The following is a 19,705-nucleotide window of genomic DNA, read 5'->3' on the forward strand; positions in this document are numbered from 1 at the left end:
CTTACATGTTTGTTTTGTCTGTCATAATATTTTGTGTAAATTAGCTTAACTGAAAGTCAATTAGTATAATTTCTATAGTGATTAACTGGGCTGCACAGTCGTGTTATAGTTTCAATGGGACACTGGACTCCGGCGCAGGACACGAGGCAGGAATAAAAGTTGTGGCTTTTCCAAGGCTCCACAGAATGGATGAGGGCGGGCAGGTAATTCCAAGTTTTCCACTTGCATCCCGCCTTGGTACATGAGGCTATGCACAAAGGAGATGAGAGCAAAGACAAGCCCACAAGAAACAAAACATGGAATTCAACATTCCGGTGGAATGATCTGATGGTTAGCGGGAAGAAGCCTGGCATTTTATCACATCTCTCGACTTATTACTGTATGTCCATATATATTATGACTGTGGACATTCATATGTCCACGTCCATATACACCACGCACTTGGCAAGACACAGAGAGAGACAGAGACAACGGGTGGAGGACAGAAGGATAAGTTGACTCTGGAGGATCAGGGAGGTTTTTATTATCCCCAAATGCACATTTGTTGTGCAGTAAGTAGAAATCACACAACCATCAAGCAAAATGCAATAATGTGCAATAAATACACAACAAAGCAATATGACCATTGAGAACATGGTGAGTTATTTAAAAGACTAATGGTTGGGGACTTCGAGTCCTGTATGCTGGGAAACTCTGTCTACAACCAGATGGAATCAAACTCCTCTAATAAGGAGTGTCGAGGATCTGCCATGACTTTTCGGACCTTTTTCAAAGTCGTAACCTTCTACAGGTGTGGAAGCTCATTCAGGGTCACACCTGCGATTGTGCTGGACTCTGTCACTGTATCTTGAAGTATCGTTGTACCTGTACCAGCAGACAAAAAAGAGAATGGAAGAGCAGATTGAATAAAACAGTAAGCTAAAATTAGATGTGCTGGGAAGCTTTTCTACAGACAGCATCCACCTAAAGCTCAAGGGTAACCTTATTATCAGTTATAGTGCTACAATATTGATACTGCTCAACGGCCTGATCCTTTCTTAAGAGCTTGAAAAAAGGACGCGACTGGACTTCTTTAAGCGGTACATGTGGTGGTTCTTATATGGCTGTTTTAAACTGTTTGAGCACTCAATGCACTTTATACAACATCCCTCATTCACCCATTCAGACCCTTTCCTACAAGCACTTTTTTCTACACCTAAGTGAAAATATCTTGATGCTCAATCATCCAGGCAAAGAAATCCCAAAAGGTTGACTCTGTTCATCTGGATGTTTTCAGTGGGAGAAACGTTTCGTCACTCATCCAGGTGACTTCTTCAGTCTCAGCTGACTGCAGGTTCCCCTGCACTGATCAATGTCCACGAGTCCCATTCACAGAGAGTTGGGGAATGGCTGCAATCACAGCATTGTAAGATGGTGACAGATGTACCCTTAGGCCCCCTCCTCGATTCAGAGATGGTCTTTCCCTCTTCACGTAAATGGTCTCCTTGACTCCGCGCTCAAACCAGCGTTCCTCCCTGTCCAGGATGTGTACATCCTCATCATTGAAAGAGTGTCCACTGGCCTGTAGGTGTAAATAGACTGCAGAGTCCTGGCCTGACGAGGAAGCTCTTCTGTGTTGTGCCATCCTCTTCGCCAGAGGTTGTTTGGTTTCCCCGATGTATAAATCCTGGCAATCCTCCTGGCACTTAACAGCGTACACTATGTTACTCTGTTTGTGTCGGGGGATCCTTGAGGTGGATCAATTTTTGGCGCATCGTGTTTTAAGGTTTAAAAGCCACAGAGACCCGGTGTTTAGAAAAAATGCGTCTCAACTGTTCTGACACTCCTGACACATACGGGATCACTACAGGTGTTAAGGGAGAGCTTCTGTTTATAAGGTTAGAAACCTGCAGTCAGCTGAGACTGAAGAAGTCACCTGGATGAGTGACGACACATTTCTCTCACTGACAACGTCCAGATGAACAGAATCAACGTTTTGGATGACATTAATAATGTTAATCAGCACAGCTCAGTTTTCAACCAGCAATTAACCAGAGAACAAGTATATATATCTATATATCAACTTATGCATATAGTATTTCTTATTCCACAGAAGAGGGGCCTGAAAACTGAAGGCTCTGCCTCCCATTCTACTTTTAAATACTCTAGGAACAACAAGTAGGCCTGCAGTGCGAGAGCGAAGTGCTCTAATAGGGTGATATGGTACTACAAGGTCATTAAGATAAGATGGGGCCTGATTATTTAAGACCTTGTATGTGAGGAGCAGGATTTTGAATTCTGGATTTAACAGGAAGCCAATGAAGGGAAGCCAAAACAGGAGAAATCTGCTCTCTCTTTCTAGTCCCTGTCAGGACTCTTGCTGCAGCATTTTGGATTAATATAATAATAATAATAATAATAATAATAATAATAATACTAACAATGAATTACAGTAGTCCAGCCTGGAAGTAATAAATGCATGAACTAGTTTTTCAGCGTCACTCTGAGACAGGATATTTCTAATTTTAGAGATGTTGCACAAATGGAAGAAAGCAGTCTTACATATTTGTTTAATATGTGCGTTGAAGGACATGTCCTGGTCAAAAATGACTCCAAGGTTCCTCACAGCATTACTGTATTACTAAGAACCAGATCATTTCCCTCTCTATACCGATCGCTCAGCGTGTCGGGGCAACCAGCTCTTGGAAGCAGGGTTCATACTTCTTCCATTAAGTAATTTTGGGGTTCACAGTGCTCACTGTGAAATCTTTCTGTGCAATTCCCCGAAATCTGTGCCTCGACACAATTTCTTGGACTTTGGTTTTGAGTTTGTGCTTTGACAGCCTGAGTGTGTGTATTTCCAAATCAACTGAATTTACCACAGGTGGACTCCAATGAAGTTGTAGAAACATCTGATTCACTCATGATCTGATCTCATTTTAACATTATGTGCCATTGTGTGTCAAATTTTATGGTGAAAAATGAATTTAATCCATTTTGGAGTAAGACTGTAACATGACAAAATGTGGAATAATTAAACTTGTGTTAATACTCTGTAGATGTGCTGCACATGTGGTGTATATGGTATCCACTGCTACCATGAGGTACTAAAACCACCAGACACCTGGAAACGTAGTGTTTGGTTTATTATATATAAGAAGCAGGTAAAGCTTCGGGTCAGGGTGCTGTCTCACTGCGGGGGGTCTTCCTGCTGACTCCCCTGATGGATGTCTCAGTTAACACACATACAAATAAGTTACCAGGTAAACAGTGAAACTAATCAAACACCATGTTGAGTGAAGGTGAAATGCCAAGACATCTGCCTGCCAGGTGAGGTCAGATCCCTGCCATGCTGAAACTTAAACACAGAAACAGGCCTACGCTCTTAGTGTTGCCATGTTCCCAGTTTCTGATGGTCACATAGCATCTACGGGTAGGTCTGTTTAATAATGACTGGGGTGTTCTGGTTGTTTGAATCAGATGGTTGGTACAGTACCGTAATATTACTGTCATCTCACACCTAAAGTAAAATATTTCACATTAAACTCCAACAAAGAAAAGGAAAAGCAACTCATGTGATTCATGGAACACAGAATAGGGCAGAATGTGGGAAAACAACAACAAACAAAAAATGCTAACTTATTGTGCACACACACATTTTCTGCAGTTTCCATCTTTGGCCCCTCGGTTCATCAAAGCACCATCGTTGCTCCCATTCAGCTTCTCTTTCTGTCGTAGCAAAGGCATCTGGATACAGATTTCAGTTCTATCCTGTTGAATTACACTTTTATACTTGCTCACGGCGCACGAGTACATTCCCCTCAAAACATTTCGCTTTCATGAGTGCGTCACTGAAGTTTTCACTGCTAACAGAAAACAGGACACCCTGTCTTTAAATCTCATTTCATGTATAGAAACTCCCGCCCTGCTGTCAGAGAGCAGTTGAATATTGATGCTTTACAGCATTGTTTGATGTTTGAGCTGATGAATGGTAATGAATGGTCTCTATATTATTGCATAGTGCCTGTTCTGATGAACCAGGCTCATCTATGAGGGTATGTCTTAGTTGTTGGAGAAAAAGTAACACATCATCTGCATAAAGACTGATTTTAATGCCCTTAATCACTAAAGCCTGTCTGATTGATGCTGTGGTTTGATCAAAATTGCAAACAGTGAAGGGCAGAGTGGGCATCCCTGCCTGGAGCCCCTCTGGAGACAGAAGCTGGGGGATGTTTGCTCATTTGCCCTGACACAGTGTTTATGAAAGAGTTTCCAAAAGCAAATGTGTGTAAAGCTGCAAATAAAAATTCCCAGTTAACTCTGTCAAACACTTTTCTGCATCTACAGACAATATTGTGGTTTCAGTGTTTTTACTACATGAGTAGAAATTTGATACTAAAGCCTTAAACACACAGTCAGATAAGGGTAATCCAAAGTACACCAAATATAACTCAGTCATTCAGCTCAGATTTATTTATATAGTTCCAATTAACAACAACTGTTCCCTAAAGGCGCTTTATACTGTAGGCTACATCCCGACAGTATAAAGTCATTTGGTTGGTTTGGATAACAGTTTGAGCATCACAGGCTGACAGGAGAGACAAAAAGAAAAATCAGTTCCTAAAACACAAAAGGAGCTACAGCACCGGAGCGCTGTTAGCACTTCCTGTTGAATTCAGATCATGCTCATGTTACTTTAACAGCCTCAGGTACTTTGTAATGTGAGCATACAGCACTAAACACTTTTATAATGCTGTATGCACAAGTCCTTCTTGTACTCAGGTGCTTGGAAACGATCCTTAATCAAGTTTTTGTCAGCCACAACATTAAAGCCATGTGCCCAGTGCTGTGTAGCTCCACCTGAGCTGAAAACAGCTGTAGCCGAGGACCTCTGGTGATGTCACTTGGTCTCTGGTTCTGAGACATTTATTTAGTAATGCTCAACATTTTTAAGCTGTAAGTAGATTTAATGTTGGGGCTGAATTTTGTATAGCTTCAATTATTTCATCAGTCCATGCATTAGTAAAATTCTGTACTTTTGTATAGTTAACTTGATAAAAACCAACCTTTCACATATTCATATTGTGACGAACCGCTCTCTATGAGCACTTCCTGTTACTCCACTCTGTTCTACCTTGTCACTTCTCTCGCCTGTCCTGCCTCTGAGTCACATCACAGGCCTACAGGAGGCGCAAACAGGGACGATATACACATGAAGGTCTACGTTTGCAGTCAGTCATATACGACGATGAAATGCTCTGTTAGACATTCTGGGACATGCAAGAGTGTAACTAAACAAAACTGTATGGTATTGATACACTCTTGTCACACTGTGTCATGTTGTCAATGGAACTAAGAGTAAATATAAAAGTTCTCGTGAACATTATTTAAAATTGAACAAACGTCACTCTAGAATATGAAACACCTCTGCTCATCTTCCTCTCTGTTCACAGCTCAAAAAAAGGAGAAAAGCTGAGGTACAAAGTGAGAACTGGGACTATTTGTCTCCATAAATCATGACATGTTTTATTATCCAACTCTTTTTAAACCAGATCACATGTTTTGAGGACGCGCACTGAGCCAACCTGTGCTATTGAATTTCACTCTTTGTAATTTTGATCTTTTCAGATAGAAAAGACTTTTTTTGTTACCTGTGCATCACACTACAGATGACCCTACAAAAAGTCTTTTTATTTATATGCTGACACAAACATCTAATAGCAAGGCCTTGACTGCAGGTTTCACATGAGGAGGTGTGATTGGACAAACTGGAATTAGCAGGGACGATGTGGAATTGGACATGTTTAGAAGGAAAATATAAACATTCCCAACCAATCAGACTTGTTCATTTAAATCCAGATTTAGAGAATAAACTGACATTTATTCTGCATCTCTGCCACTAAAATCATGGTGATGATAAACACAGACTTAGACATCAGGACTTGAATATAATGAGTCTTCGTGTGGGTCTGTCTCATATCAAAAATAGTTTGCTTTAATGGAGAAGTACTACAAGAATTTGTACACTAATGATTTTGAACCTGGTTGATTTCCTGTCCAAACATTTGCTACTAACCCCTGAGAGAATGATCACATCACTCTCCAACAACACAGGTAATCAGTGAGAACACAAAGCGTGCTACAAGTGTACAAATGACACGTGAGAAATAAATGAAATGGGACACATGTAGAAGAGTGCAGGTTGTCTGGCCTTAAACTGAATGTTGGAGGTTGATATAAAAACAGCAGTCCAGCAGCCTGACACTGTCGCAGCTATCATGGTTTCTGCCTGTGAGCTACGGACTCTCAGTCAGTTGCAGGGTTTTACCTCGGGAGGGCCGTGCCGAGACACGACACACACACACCCATCAGGTCTGACTTGCTTTAGAGCTTTAAGTCTATTGCGTCCAGCGTCCACCTCCTTGGTCTAGTTGACACGGATGCCTGAGATGAAGGGCAGCCCGGTGGGAACCCTTTTCTTGTATTCAACATAGTCCTCGGCAAAAAAATGGATAAGGGAGAGCTCCTCCTCCTCTATCCGCTCTCGGAAGAACCGCCAGCTGGCTATTGTGTAAGCCAGGATACACAGTGGGTTACACAGCATCACCTACAGCAGCCAGAAAAAGACAACAGATGTCAGCAACAACAAACAAACAAACAAACAATTAATTAAACTGAATTAAAAAAAAACCAAAAAAAAAACCCCAATAGCAAACCAAATAATCAGTGACTGAGGTCCGTGTACCAGCAGGAGTGGGACATTTAGGTCATAGTTAGTACTTTAATAAATCTTTCATAATTCTACACAAAGTGTTCCAAAACATATAAACCACAAATGAAGCTTTTGAAACACTGACAGCTTCAATAAAGCAGCCGAGCAGCAATCCCTCATATCCTGTTCTGTGTCCGATCGCTCATATCTCCCACATCAAACGTTACGTCTTCTGAAATGTTTTTGTTTGTTTTAAGTTTGGATCTCAGAGTTAAATCTTGACAAATGTATTTTTTATTAATTGTTCACTACGTCCCTCCTACAAAGAACAGATGGTGTAAGGACCTTCTATGGCCCTGTCCAGCTCTTCTACAGTAACAGCCTATCAGTGCGACACAGCAAAGCTTCTGGCAATGACACAATCTGTATCATCACAGAGCAGCTGGACCACAGGTGGTACCTGCAGGCCACAGGCATTGCTTCATACTGCTAGCAGTGACACTGACACAGCCAAATGACAGACTAATTTAAAATAAATAAAATAAAATAGCCTCCACCTGTAAAACCTTCCTGTTTTGTTAATTTTTTAACTCCAAAGCAGCTGAAACGCAATAATCCCGTTACCTAACTGACCAGATCAATATCCCACGTTTAACTGACTTGATGCTATACTCTGATCAAACTGTGTTCCCTGTGTTTGATAAACAACAAGATAAAATGATCCTAATTGTAAAAATACACAGTATCAATATCCTAATGGATTTTCTTTTACCTTTATTATTGTAGTGGTGGAGTGCTGCTCATTACTCTTAGATATGACAGAGCTGTTAGATGCATAGAAAACTGCATCTAAATCATTTGAGATATATATTTAGATCATCTCAGGGTTTCTAAAATGTTCATTACAAATTCTGATTCAACTCACTGATGAACAAACAACTGCTGAGGATCAGATGCACATAAACAGCACTTGAAAACTAATAAGCCCAATTGTCTGTGAAGGTTCTCAGTCATCCAGGTCATCGTAGTCAAAGGAGTTTGCAAAGAAAAGCGTCTGGACTTCTTTGAGTTGCTTGAAGACGTTTCACCTCTCATCCGAGAAGCTTCTTCAGTTCTAAGGTCAAAAGGCCGAGAGTCCCAGATTTAAACCTAGTGGGAGTATCCCCCCAAGGAGGGACAAAGGACCCCCTGGTGATCCTCTAATCACATGCGCCAAGGTGTGAAAGCGGGTGTGGGACCTAATCAGCCAGGGTTTTGGGTGAGCCCATTGTGAAACCTGGCCCCACCTTGTCATGTGAATTCCTGAGGTCAGATGGCCCAGGATGTGAGTGGGCGTTAAGTCGTCTGGGGAGGGAACTCAAAACTGGATTATAGATGGCAGACAGTTGGTGTCGTAAACCACCGCCTCTGTTCAAAGATGGTCGCTCACAGTGGACATAGATGGCCTCTTTCACTCCTCTTTCAAACCATCTGTCCTCTCTGTCCAATATGTGAACATTGGCATCCTCGAAAGAGTGACCTTTATCCTTAAGATGCAGATGGACTGCTGAGTCTTGTCCTGTGGAGGTGGCTCTTCTATGTTGTGCCATGCGCTTGTGAAGTGGCTGTTTGGTCTCTCCAATGTAGAGGTCTGGGCATTCCTCGCTGCACTGTACAGCATACACCACGTTGTTCAGTCTGTGTTTTGGAGTTTTGTCTTTCGGGTGAACCAGTTTGTGTCTGAGTGTGTTGCTGGGTCTGAAGTACACTGGGATGTCGTGCTTGGAGAAAACTCTCCTGAGTTTCTCTGATACACCGGCTACATAGGGGATGACAACGTTGTTGCGTCTGTCTTTCTTATCCTCCCTCGCTGGTGTCTGATCTTCTTTTCTGTGCCTCTTTGCTGACTTTATGAACGCCCAGTTAGGATAACCACACGTTTTCAGTGCTTCCCTTACGTGTGTGTTCCTTCTTTTTCCCTTCAGGCTTAGAGGGAACATGTTCTGCCCGGTGGTGTAGGGTCCTAATTACTCCAAGTTTGTGTTCCAGAGGGTGATGGGAGTCAAAGAGGAGGTACTGGTCCGTGTGTGTGGGCTTCCGGTAAACTTCAATGTTGAGGTTGCCATTCTCTTCAATGTGCACAGCGCAGTCCAGGAAAGGCAAACAGTAATCCTTTGTGTCTTCCCTGGTGAACTTGATGTTTTTATCCACGGCATTAATGTGCGCAGTGAAGGATTCCACTTCTTGTGTCTTGATTTTGACCCAGGTGTCGTCTACATATCTGTACCAGTGGCTGGGTACTCCTCCTTTGAAAGAGCCAAGAGCCTTTCTCTCCACTTCCTCCATGTAAAGGTTGGCTACAATAGGTGACACAGGGGAGCCCATGGCACAGCCATGTTTTTGTCTGTAGAAGCCTTCGTTGTATTTGAAGTATGTTGTGGTAAGGCAGAGGTCTAACAGTGTGCAGATCTGATCGGGTGTGAAGTTGGTCCTGTCTTCCAAGGAGCTGTCTTCTTGTAGTCGTTTTCTGACAGTCTCCACTGCTTCGATGGTGGGTATGCAAGTGAAGAGAGAGACTACATCAAAGGACACCATGGTTTCATCTGGATCCAGGGTAAGTTTCTGGATCTTGTCGGTGAAGTCGGTGGAGTTCTTGATGTGGTGTGGGGTGTTCCCCACGAGAGGTGCCAGGATGGTAGCAAGGTGTTTCGCAATGTTATAAGTGGCTGAGTTTATGCTACTGACTATGGGTCTGAGTGGGACCCCTTCCTTGTGGATTTTAGGAAGTCCATAAATGCAGGGTATGGCATCCCCTGGATAAAGGCGGTGATATTTGAGGCGGTCAATGATTTTGTCCTTTTCAAGGTCTTGAAGGCAAGCTATAACTTTCTTTTTGTAGCTGCTTGTGGGGTCTCGTTTTAAAGCTTCGTAGGTGTTGTTGTCACTGAGGAGAGTAGTGATCTTTGTGTGGTAATCCGTTGTGTTTAGGACCACGGTGCACCTTCCCTTATCCGCTGGTAATATAGTGATGTTGTGGTCTTTGCTCAGGGAAGCGACGGCCTTCTTTTCTTGTAGTGTGAGGTTAGACGGAGGGACTTTGGCACTGGAGAGGGTGGCTGAGACTTTCATCCTGATTTGCTCTGCTTCTGTCTGTGATAATTTATTAATCCGTATGGCCGTTTCTGTGGCTGTGATGAGGTCCACTATGGGCAACTGTTGCGGAGAAATGGCGAAATTGAGTCCTTTGGCTGAAACCTTCTTTTCAGGTTCAGTGAGATTCCGGTCTGAAAAGTTCTTTACCCATTTCTCCTGACTGTCTTCAGGTGTGTTTTCTTCTCTGGGTTGTGTGGTTTCAGACTGAGGAGTGTGGGTTTTTGAAAGCAAGGTGTGAAATTTCCTGCGTTGTCTTTCTTATCCTTGAGAGTGTTGGGCCCGCTGAGCCTTGTCCACAAACTTGTGAACCTCTTCTAAGATTGGAGAGGGTAGAAGGGTTTCCAATTCCTGCAGAGTCTGGCTGATCTTGATCTGGAGGGCATCTATAGTGAAATGGACCTGTCTTATCCTTTCACTTAAAAGGTGATTCTGTGCTCTCTGTAGAATCAAGTCTGCTCTGTGTCCTCTGACAGTGGATCCAAGGAGCAAGCTCTTAGGAACAACTCTGCTTTGTCTGCATCTTAGGTTGAAACAAAGGTGGTTCCTATAATCCGCCAGTTTCCTTGATTCCCTTTCATACTCCCGTACCAGTTGAAGGGTGTTCCTCCCAAAATGTACGGCAATATGTCTGTGAAGGTTCTCACTCATCCAGGTCATCGTAGTCAAAGGAGTTTGCAAAGAAAAGCGTCTGGACTTCTTTAAGTTGCTTGAAGACGTTTGTAAGCCCAATTGACTTATTTATAGCTCAAATGGGCTTATTTACATTTTTTAAGAATTACATTCTTCATTTTTAAGAAGATCCATGACAGAGTGATCTCATTACATCACTCAGCGAGCTCTATTAACAAGCAATAATTAATATTCAAAAGAGAAAAAAACAACAGGTTTGAAAATGAACTGCTCATTGCAATTTCTAAAATGGAAACCAATGTTTTAAAGTTTACCAACATCTACCTCACAACCCTCAGGTCAGGGGCTCAGTCTTCTACTGGCCCATGTACAAAAATATTAATGCAATGTACCAAACACAAATTTTTATATTATTTTACTTTCAATGTGAAACATGTTACGATAGCATTGAAGTTGAAGTATATAGTAACCATTGTCCTTAATGTAAATATTTAAGAAAAATTGTGTATGTTTCTGTTCTGTGTCCTGTGTACTGTTTGTTTGTTTGTTTGTATATGTGTCTTTTTGGCTGCTGTTACAACCAAATTTCCCCTTGTGGGACAATTAAAGGATTATTCTATTCTATTCTATTCTATTCTATTCTAAGTTAATATGGTCTAGTGCCCCCCATGCCCCTTCTTTAGGCTCACCCCTGTTCACTTCCATGTAAAATAGGACGGTTGCCGTCAGCCTTCAGTAAACAGTATCATTTAAACATGCTATCAGAAGTTCACAGTTCATCTGCAGATTTTTCTCTGTATAAAACAAACAGTGGTGGATGGAGCAGCTGAGTTTGCTTTTCTTCATGTTGGAGTTTGTTGATCAGCTGCTTTGATGAAGGACTCCTGATAGTTTCTCCCAGTAAAGTTTTAATGGTGACCACAGGAACAGCGCTGCTGTTTTAGATGACAGAAACATGTTTTCTTTCACTAAACCTGAGCTCAGCGTCTCAGTTGCAGCTCCGCCTCTTCGCTCCTTGTAGTTTGTAAACAGACTCCACGTTAGACTGTGTGGGCTTAACAAACATTGTAAAAGATGGACGTAGCTTCCAGATCTGAAAGTATTTGCTCATCTGCCGTCACACACATATGAACTTAACTGACATCCCATTCTTAAACTACAGGGTTTAAGGATTTAGGATGTCGACCCACCCTGCAGCATAACAGCTTCAACTCGTCTGGAAGGCTTTCAACAAATTTAGGAGTGCGTCTATAGGAATTTTTGAACAATCTCCTAGAAGCTCATTTGTGAGGTTGGATGAGCCTGGTTCAGTCTCTCCTCTAATTCATCCCAAAGGTTGTCTGGAGAGCTTGAAAAGAAAGTGAAAAGACTTCTTTATCCCCAGAAAGTTCCTTGTGTTCATCTGGTCGTAGTGTTTACAGTGGGAGAAACATTCAGAGACTGAAGACTTTAGACATTTCACAGCTAGCTGCTAACCCACACAGAGCTTATAACACCTTCCTGCACTGAGAATACGAAGCATACGTGGCTACAGGACGTTTTCTTTGAGCTCAAACTTATAACATACACCTGGTAGATGGTTCGGATTAGTGTGTGATCACGTTCACATCATAAACTGTGATCCACAGTCACTCTGGAGTTTGGTTCTGTGTGGTTCCAAACAAACAGTCTCGGTGAGGCTGCTTTGGTCTGCACCTGAGCGTGTTCACACCTGCACAAACAAACCCCGCCAGGTGGGAAAATAAGCTGAAGTTAAACACTAATAACTGCTGCTGCAGCTCACCTGTGTTCCTATGCTCCAGTAGAACCAGCCCACATAGGAGGGGTGTCTGAAATAGGCATAGACCCCACTGGTGACCAACACATGGCTTTGGGCCTTCTCATTCTGGACAATGTGATTGAAGTTGGAACCAGCGGTCAACATGGCCGCCTTCCGTAATCCTTCACCACACAGAACCATGAAGAGACCCAAGAAGCTCAACCAACTGAGCTGCTTCAGTTCTATAAGAGAAAAGAAAGACCGATGAAATACTGGTGAACACATAAAAAGCCTCAGAGCGCAGATCAGGACCTGACCAGCTGCTGGTCTGCAGGTCAACAGGAAATCAGGGTACATCACTTCCTTTATTCAACAGAGGTGTGAGCACATTAGGTGTCAGTATGTTCCCATGAAAGGATGATGGCTGGCCTCTTTCTCCTTCCTTCTCTTTGTTATCTATTAAAAAGATAAGTAGATAATTACATTTCTTTGATGTTGATGGTTACATGAATAGCTGTTCATGCGTTTTGCATGTGGCCACAGGTTTCCAGCTAAACTATAAGGGTACTTAAACTTAACAGACATGTTTACTTCCTATTTTGAAATGCCAATCTCCAACCACTCTTTGGAACTGTTGATTGTCATACCCATGTGACAGCATGGAAAGTGACACACCTCTGGCAGCAGCCAGCATCATACTGGGTACTAGGACACAGCCAGAAGCTCTGCACATAGGCTGTGAGTCAGCCATGAATCCATTAGCCCATCCACACGCTCCACAGTCTGTATGTAATCTGAGATCATTGTTATTTCAGCATGAGCTAATATACTGGAACAGGCAACCTCTCTTCTTAACAGTTCTGAGTGGACTGAGTGCAGGTCATTACACAGATGACACACCAACCTGGAACGGTCAGCTTCTCCACAATGAACTCCACCCATGATGAGACAGCAGCCAGCGTGTACTCCACACTGTGGTTGAGCAGGAATGAGTCCAACGACAGGCTGCGAGGGTTGATGATGGCTGTTACCAGATACTCGGAGTAATGGAAGAACGACAGGGAACACATGTACCTGCAGAGAGACATGATTACTTCACGTTCAACTGTAGCCGGCCTATATTAGACAAAAACACATCCTGATGTCAACGTATACAATTTATGTCGAATTTAACCAAGAAAGTGTGACATATATATAGTTTTACACAACATAACAAAAGTACATACCAGCCAAAATGTGTCCAAGTGGTTTCAGAGAAGCTTATAATTAAACCACAGCCAAAGGTCACTCCCAAAAAGCAGGCTCTCACAGCAACCTAGAACGAGGACATGCTGTTAACCCAGGGCAGGCTGTGCTGCTGCATTTGTGCTCCAAGTCTGCTTATTTTTTCAGATATTTCTCTTTGCCCACTCTGCACTCACTTTTTCACTGTCCAGGTATTTAAAACTCATCCTTCACTATTACACCCGTCTGCTCCTCATTCACAAACATGTGTTTTGTCTTGCTTCTACCGACTTTAATTCTTCTCCTATCCAGAGCATATCTCCACCTCTGTCATATCTCCAAACTCTGTCCCACCTGCCCCGTACTCTCACTACAGATCACAATGTCATCTGCAAATATCAAAGTCCAAGGAGACTCCTGCCTGACTTCATCTTCAACCTGTGAACAAGCTGGGGGTCAAGGCAAATCCCAGCCCCACCTGTGGCTCAGATGGGGTCATGTACAGATCGATAGTTTGTTTTCCAGCTCCTCCAGTCTGAATGTCAAATGATCCTTGGGCAAGTTGCCCCCTGTGCATCTGCAATGCAGAGTGTGAGTGTGTGTGAATGACAGACAAGGCACTCATTGATAGGAAAACCGCTTGAATAAATGTGTGTATTATTGGATGAATTCGTCGTGTAGTAAAAAGTGGTTTGAGTGCACAGTATACAAGTACCAGACCATGTATCCCCCCGAACTCATTCCAGCTGCACACCTCACACACTTCTATGTCACTCCTGACTTTACTCATACAGTACCACAGTGTGTCTCAGAGCATCCTAAGATATGCTTTGTCTACATCCAGAAAGGCAGTAACTTATCTATACGTCTCCAATGCAAACATACAATCTGTAGGGGTCTTCTCAGTCTTAGTTCAAAAACTCTTTCCCATAGCTTCTTGGTAGAGTTTTCTCGCTCAGTTGTTACTACTGTGCTGCATATGACCCTTGTTCTTGAGAAGCAGTACCAGTATCCTCCTCCTCTATTTCTCAGGCATTGCATTAAACAATGTGTTTGCAAAGTCCACTGTCCTGCTCTCTCAGAGAGACCAAGACAATCCCATAACTCCACAGGTATGTCATGTGGACCAAGCGCCTTTCCACTTTTCATTCTATTTATAGCTGCCCTCACATCCTCCTTGCTAATCCTATGCGCTTCCTAATCCTGTAACTGTCCCCCTTTCTCTCATTTTGTAATATATCACTGCCTCTTTCTCCATTCATCAACTCAAGGAATGCTGTATAAGTAAATTATATTAGATACAAACCAACACAGGACTAAATGAGCAGATTTCTGAATGGACTTCTGTATTACTTTCTTTTCACAGCACATAAAGTAACTGTTAGTACCAGTTATCGAGTTTAGGCATTTCAACTGTCTAAAATCAGCAAGTTCCTAAGCTTAATAGACTTCTATGTTTAGCACATCAATACCAACAGCCTCTCTTCTTTTGCTAATGAGATTAACTCAGTGTTAGCTGTTAACTTACTGTCAGGTAGCTACTGTTAGCTAGCTAGGCGACCCAGTTTGATAACATTAGCAGCAAGATTTAGCATTTAATATTAAATGGCGTAAAACTAGATTGCTATATTAACTGCAGGATGCCAAAAAACTGAGGTCACAAAAAATACGACTTCAGCATAAGATTCAGCACAAAAGCAGGAAGTTGGTAACCTTATGACAGCACCTACCTTGTACAGAGGTCCCTTGTATATCAGAAGTAAGAGGCCGTTAATAAGGGCAATATGAGAAGAAATCGCAATTTTCCCGGGAGTCTCGGTCAGATAATCAAAGACCCAGTCGTGACGTCCAAACCAGGTTCTGATCAGAGGGATTACAACCACGCTAAGCCCTAAAATAAAGCCATTTATACTTACTCTAGCCTCTAATACCAACTTACTGCCTGCCATGATGGAAATACTGTACGGTGGTAAAACGAGATATCGCGAGAACTAAATGACAATCTCGTGAGGTCATATGACTGCCTTTGTATTTTATCAGCTGCCAGTACAGAGGACCAGCAGAGTCATGCGGATCAAATAAACAATTTTGTGCTTTAATAATGAATTGTGCAATAAAATATGCGTTAATATATGCATTTTTAAATGATTTTATTATTTAATAATTAAATTGAAAATGAAAGCACTATTTATAAATTAATATTTCAAAATTGATTAAATATTTCAAAATGAAAATAAAATTCACAAACAAAGAATTAAACACTCAATAAAACCTCTTTTCAAAAACGATTTTCGAATTCCAAATTAAAATATAGATTTAATCCGGTACGTCCAACCTGCAGGGCGTTTTTAGCATTCTGATGTTTCGCATGTTTCTTACAGTTTGAAGCAGATCCAACTATAAGAATCAGCACTGAGCCCTGTTGCATTTCTACACAGTGTTAAAGTGATGACTGCAACCTACAGCCTTTAAAATCATGATTAAAATGCTGTCTGTAAACACATCAATCCAGATGCTACCCCTTTACTTCCTGATACTTAGAGTATCAGAAACTAAGACAGAGTGATTACAATGATAGCTGTCATTTGTTACTTCTTATATAGGAGCTATATGTGATTTTCCTTTTTGGGGGGGTTAATGGGGTTGGTTTGGAATGCAAACACTGTATTTGCGCAGAGCTGGTGGGCATTCATCATTAAAAACAATCAACCAACCTCATGTGCTGGTGACAGGAATAGATATGCTGTGCAGGAGCACGGAGGAAATTGTCAAACAGGAAGCTCATACAATGATACTACAGTCTGAGTTGAAACAATTCAATTCAGTTTTATTTATACAGCGCCAAATCACAATGCGCCTCAATGCGCTTTATATTGTAAGCAGACCCTACAATAATACAACAGAAAAAATCCCAACAATCATATGGCCCTCCCTATGAGCAAGCACTTTGGCGACAGTGGGAAGGAAAAACTCCCTTTTAACAGGAAGAAACCTCCAGCAGAACCAGGCTCAGGGAGGGGCGGGGCCATCTGCTGCGACCGGTTGGGGTGAGAGAAGGAAAACAGGATAAAGACATGCTGTGGAAGAGAGACAGAGATTAATATTAAGTAATGATTCAGTGCGGAGAGGTCTATTAACACATAGTGAGTGAAGAAGAAACACCCAGTGCATCATGGGAATCCCCCAGCAGCAATTATATCCTGTGTTGGTACAGGGCATTGAAGATGATAACAGTGGGTGGATTATATTCTTAAACTTAGTTACAGCACTTTCAGAAAGACATCTACTGTGATAAAGTCTACTCTCCACTGCTGTGTAATCAATTATTGTAAATGTAAATGTTATCAGGAAATGATCAGACAGCAGAGGGTTTTCAGGAAACACTGTTAAATGTTCAGTTTCTATGCCATGTGTTAAAACAAGATCTAGAGTGTGATTAAAGTGGTGGGTGGGTTCTTTTACATTTTGAGAGAAGCCAATTGAGTCTAATAACAGATTAAATGCCATGTTGAGTCTGTCATTTTTATAATCTACATGATGTTAAAATCACCCACAATAATTATTTGTATTGGTACAAACAGTACAGAAGGGAGAAGATCATTTCCTCCATAGACTCCGGAGAAGAGAGAGTCTGCTTGTAGCCTTTGGTCAAATCCAGTGTCATGAAAAAACGGGCAGCGCCTAACTGGTCCAGGAGCTCGTCAACCTGTGAGACTTGGTTCACCTTGTGGCAGACAACACATAACCTTATACACTCAACTGTCTTCACCACAACAACTACAGGGCTATACAGTGAGCAGTGGACTCTTCTATTACATTTTTAGCATTTCCCCCAGTTTCTTTTGAACAGTTTGTCTTTTGGTAACCGACAGGACCAGGAAGGCACCGTCATGCCAGGGCGTGTTACAAATACTCTATGCTCTATGCAGCGGGGAGACAGGGTCTAACCAGCCATCACAACTGTGTTCAATCATGAATGAACTTACAAATCATGGATTTTAACATCTTACTCAGCCGCTCCACCAACCCGTCAGTCTGAGGGTGGTAGATGCTGGTCCAAATTTAATGCCCAGTAATTTAAGCGCCTTGAGGCCACTGATGTTGTGATTTGGCGCTATATAAATAAAATTGAATTGAATTGAATTAATTCCTTTAGTTTGCGAGACATGAACAAAGTGTCCCAGTCAGTCAGGATCTCTTTCGGGATACCGACTTGGTAGAGGACCTGAAACAGTGCCTGTGCCACACACTTTGTGGAAATGGTGTGCATCGGCAGTGCTTCGGGATATTGTGTTGCAGTTTTCATTAGAACTACTACAAAATGATATCCCTGTGCACTCCAGAGGAATGTTCCAATGACGCCTATGCCAACACGCTCAAACGGGATCTGCTCATCACAAATACCTTCTGGAATATCGGCCTTAATCTGGTGTTCCCACATTTCATCCAGGACACATCCTGAGTGCAGTCAGACGCTGCAGGATTGAATATAACATCATTATGTAAAAGTCCAGAGCCGCTGTGCTTTATCTGATAATGATGTGGAGTACTTGTCACATCACACAAACAAAGGTGGCGAAGTCCTTACAAAGTTCTGGATTTGGTGAGAGAAGAAGACATTCCTCTGAAAGTGCTGCTGGTGAAGAGTATGAGTCCTACTCATCCTACAGATTAGCTTCAGTCTTCCTGATGTTTCTGACATGAAGTCGCTCTCAGTGGGCCAACAGAACAACAGGACGGCTGTGATGAAACAAAGGGAGGAAGCTTCTGCAAACCTCTGAACCCAGGAAACCCAGTTTGGTCCTGATGCCATGAAACTGAACACCTCATTGCCAGTTATCAGTCACTTCAGCACAAAGAGCAAAACTAGAAAAAAAAACTAAGAAGTGTTGATTTTGTTCAGTCTGCTCTTACTCCACACAGTGATGACCCAGGAAATGATGGAGTGGATGTGAGTTACTGGCCTCACTTCAAAAGGGTTCATACTATGATACTCAGGAGTGTTGCACTGGCCGCTGCGCTCTGCTTCTACGTCATTTTTTGCAGCCGCTCTACGTGTTCCTGTCATTTTCAACTGTATCTCTCTGACTTTGTGTCCTCTGCGAGAATTTGCGTTGTATTATGTTCAAATGTTTAATAAAAACATGTACTGCTCCTTTATAAAGAAGAAAGCTTTGTAACTATCCTGACTAATGAAGAATGTGTCATTGAGGGATCTAAAGCCCGTGTAGCCCTGTGCATTAGTACCTACTTGGCTCGACTATACAGTACATCGAAGCAAGAATATACCTGCTGCTCGGTCTGTGGCTTAGTTAGTGTTAACCCTGTTTTTGTTTTGAGAGCAACTAAGTTTTGTACACAGTGTTTTGTAAGCAGCTTTGTCCATTGAAGCAGAAGGGGAAAACTCGTAACTTACTCCTGTACAGTCGTCTCTCGTTGATTAAACTAAGGAGTTAGGGGTAGCACTATTTTTGTTTCATGTTGGACTTAGGTAGCACTTTTTTTTAGAATAGCTTGTTTTGTTTGTCATTTTGACCGTGGTCAACACTGGAGTTTAGGTTTTGGTGTTATTTGAGCAGCAATAAACATCCCTTTGAATTCTGATTTTGCAACTGGCCTTCTGGTTTTGGGGCAGAGACGCCCTGTTAAACCTGTATGCTGTGCTACCGTACTCCGAGACTAGGCCTAACAATTTACTCGTGATTATCTACATTATTGTAGGGTCTACGTTACAATATAAAGCACCTTGAGGCGACTGTTGTTGTGATTTGGTGCCGTATAAATAACACTGAATAGAATATATTTTTTCTCATGTACAACTTTTGACATAAATACACTTCCATAAACTGTGTCTCCTGTTAACAATGAGTTAAGCTGACCAAGTGTGTGATTTCTCACAGATTAACGTCTATGATAAATTACTTGGTTGACTGAAAGTAATACATTTAAACATCTGTTTAATCCAACCTGTAGATATTGACACTTAATGTCACACACTGCTCAAGTCTTTCACTTAAGCTGATTTTTTAAATTAATATATACTTGGAGAGACACACCCAAGACAACGACTACACACACACACACACACACACAATTTATCCAATATGACTCTGGAATTTAAATATAAAATATTTTAAATGATTTCAACTTCAATCCACGTGTCAAAGATATGCAGCAGTAACATTAGTCCATTTGATGTTGCAATTTTCCAACAATACGGTTTTAAGTGTAGTGAGTTGTAACTCACTAATAGAATGATTTGAATAAAA

The 19,705-nt window shown here is 41.9% G+C and overlaps 1 protein-coding gene across 1 annotated transcript; it reads right to left on the reverse strand.

The window, feature by feature from the left end:
- Positions 1-4,426: 4,426 nt before the first annotated feature.
- On the reverse strand, positions 4,427-15,422 carry icmt (isoprenylcysteine carboxyl methyltransferase). Its single transcript, XM_003454249.4, has 5 exons — positions 15,167-15,422; positions 13,439-13,527; positions 13,117-13,286; positions 12,237-12,454; positions 4,427-6,586 (listed from the first exon to the last, which is right to left on the reverse strand). Exons 1-5 carry the CDS (start codon positions 15,383-15,385, stop codon positions 6,407-6,409), a joined length of 876 nt encoding a protein of 291 aa, XP_003454297.1. The 5' UTR covers positions 15,386-15,422; the 3' UTR covers positions 4,427-6,406.
- Between the last annotated feature and the right edge of the window lie 4,283 nt (positions 15,423-19,705).

The sequence above is a fragment of the Oreochromis niloticus genome, linkage group LG20, assembly GCF_001858045.2.
Source record: "Oreochromis niloticus isolate F11D_XX linkage group LG20, O_niloticus_UMD_NMBU, whole genome shotgun sequence".
Taxonomy (NCBI): domain Eukaryota; kingdom Metazoa; phylum Chordata; class Actinopteri; order Cichliformes; family Cichlidae; genus Oreochromis; species Oreochromis niloticus.

Excerpts from the sequence above, each read along its gene's own strand:
- icmt (XM_003454249.4), bottom strand. The coding sequence starts at position 15,385 with ATGGCAGGCAGTAAGTTGGTATTAGAGGCTAGAGTAAGTATAAATGGC. Across the intron at positions 13,528-15,166 it reads ACAAGGGACCTCTGTACAAG|GTTGCTGTGAGAGCCTGCTT; the intron begins GTAGGTGCTGTC and ends TCCTCGTTCTAG. Across the intron at positions 13,287-13,438 it reads ACTTGGACACATTTTGGCTG|GTACATGTGTTCCCTGTCGT; the intron begins GTATGTACTTTT and ends GTCTCTCTGCAG.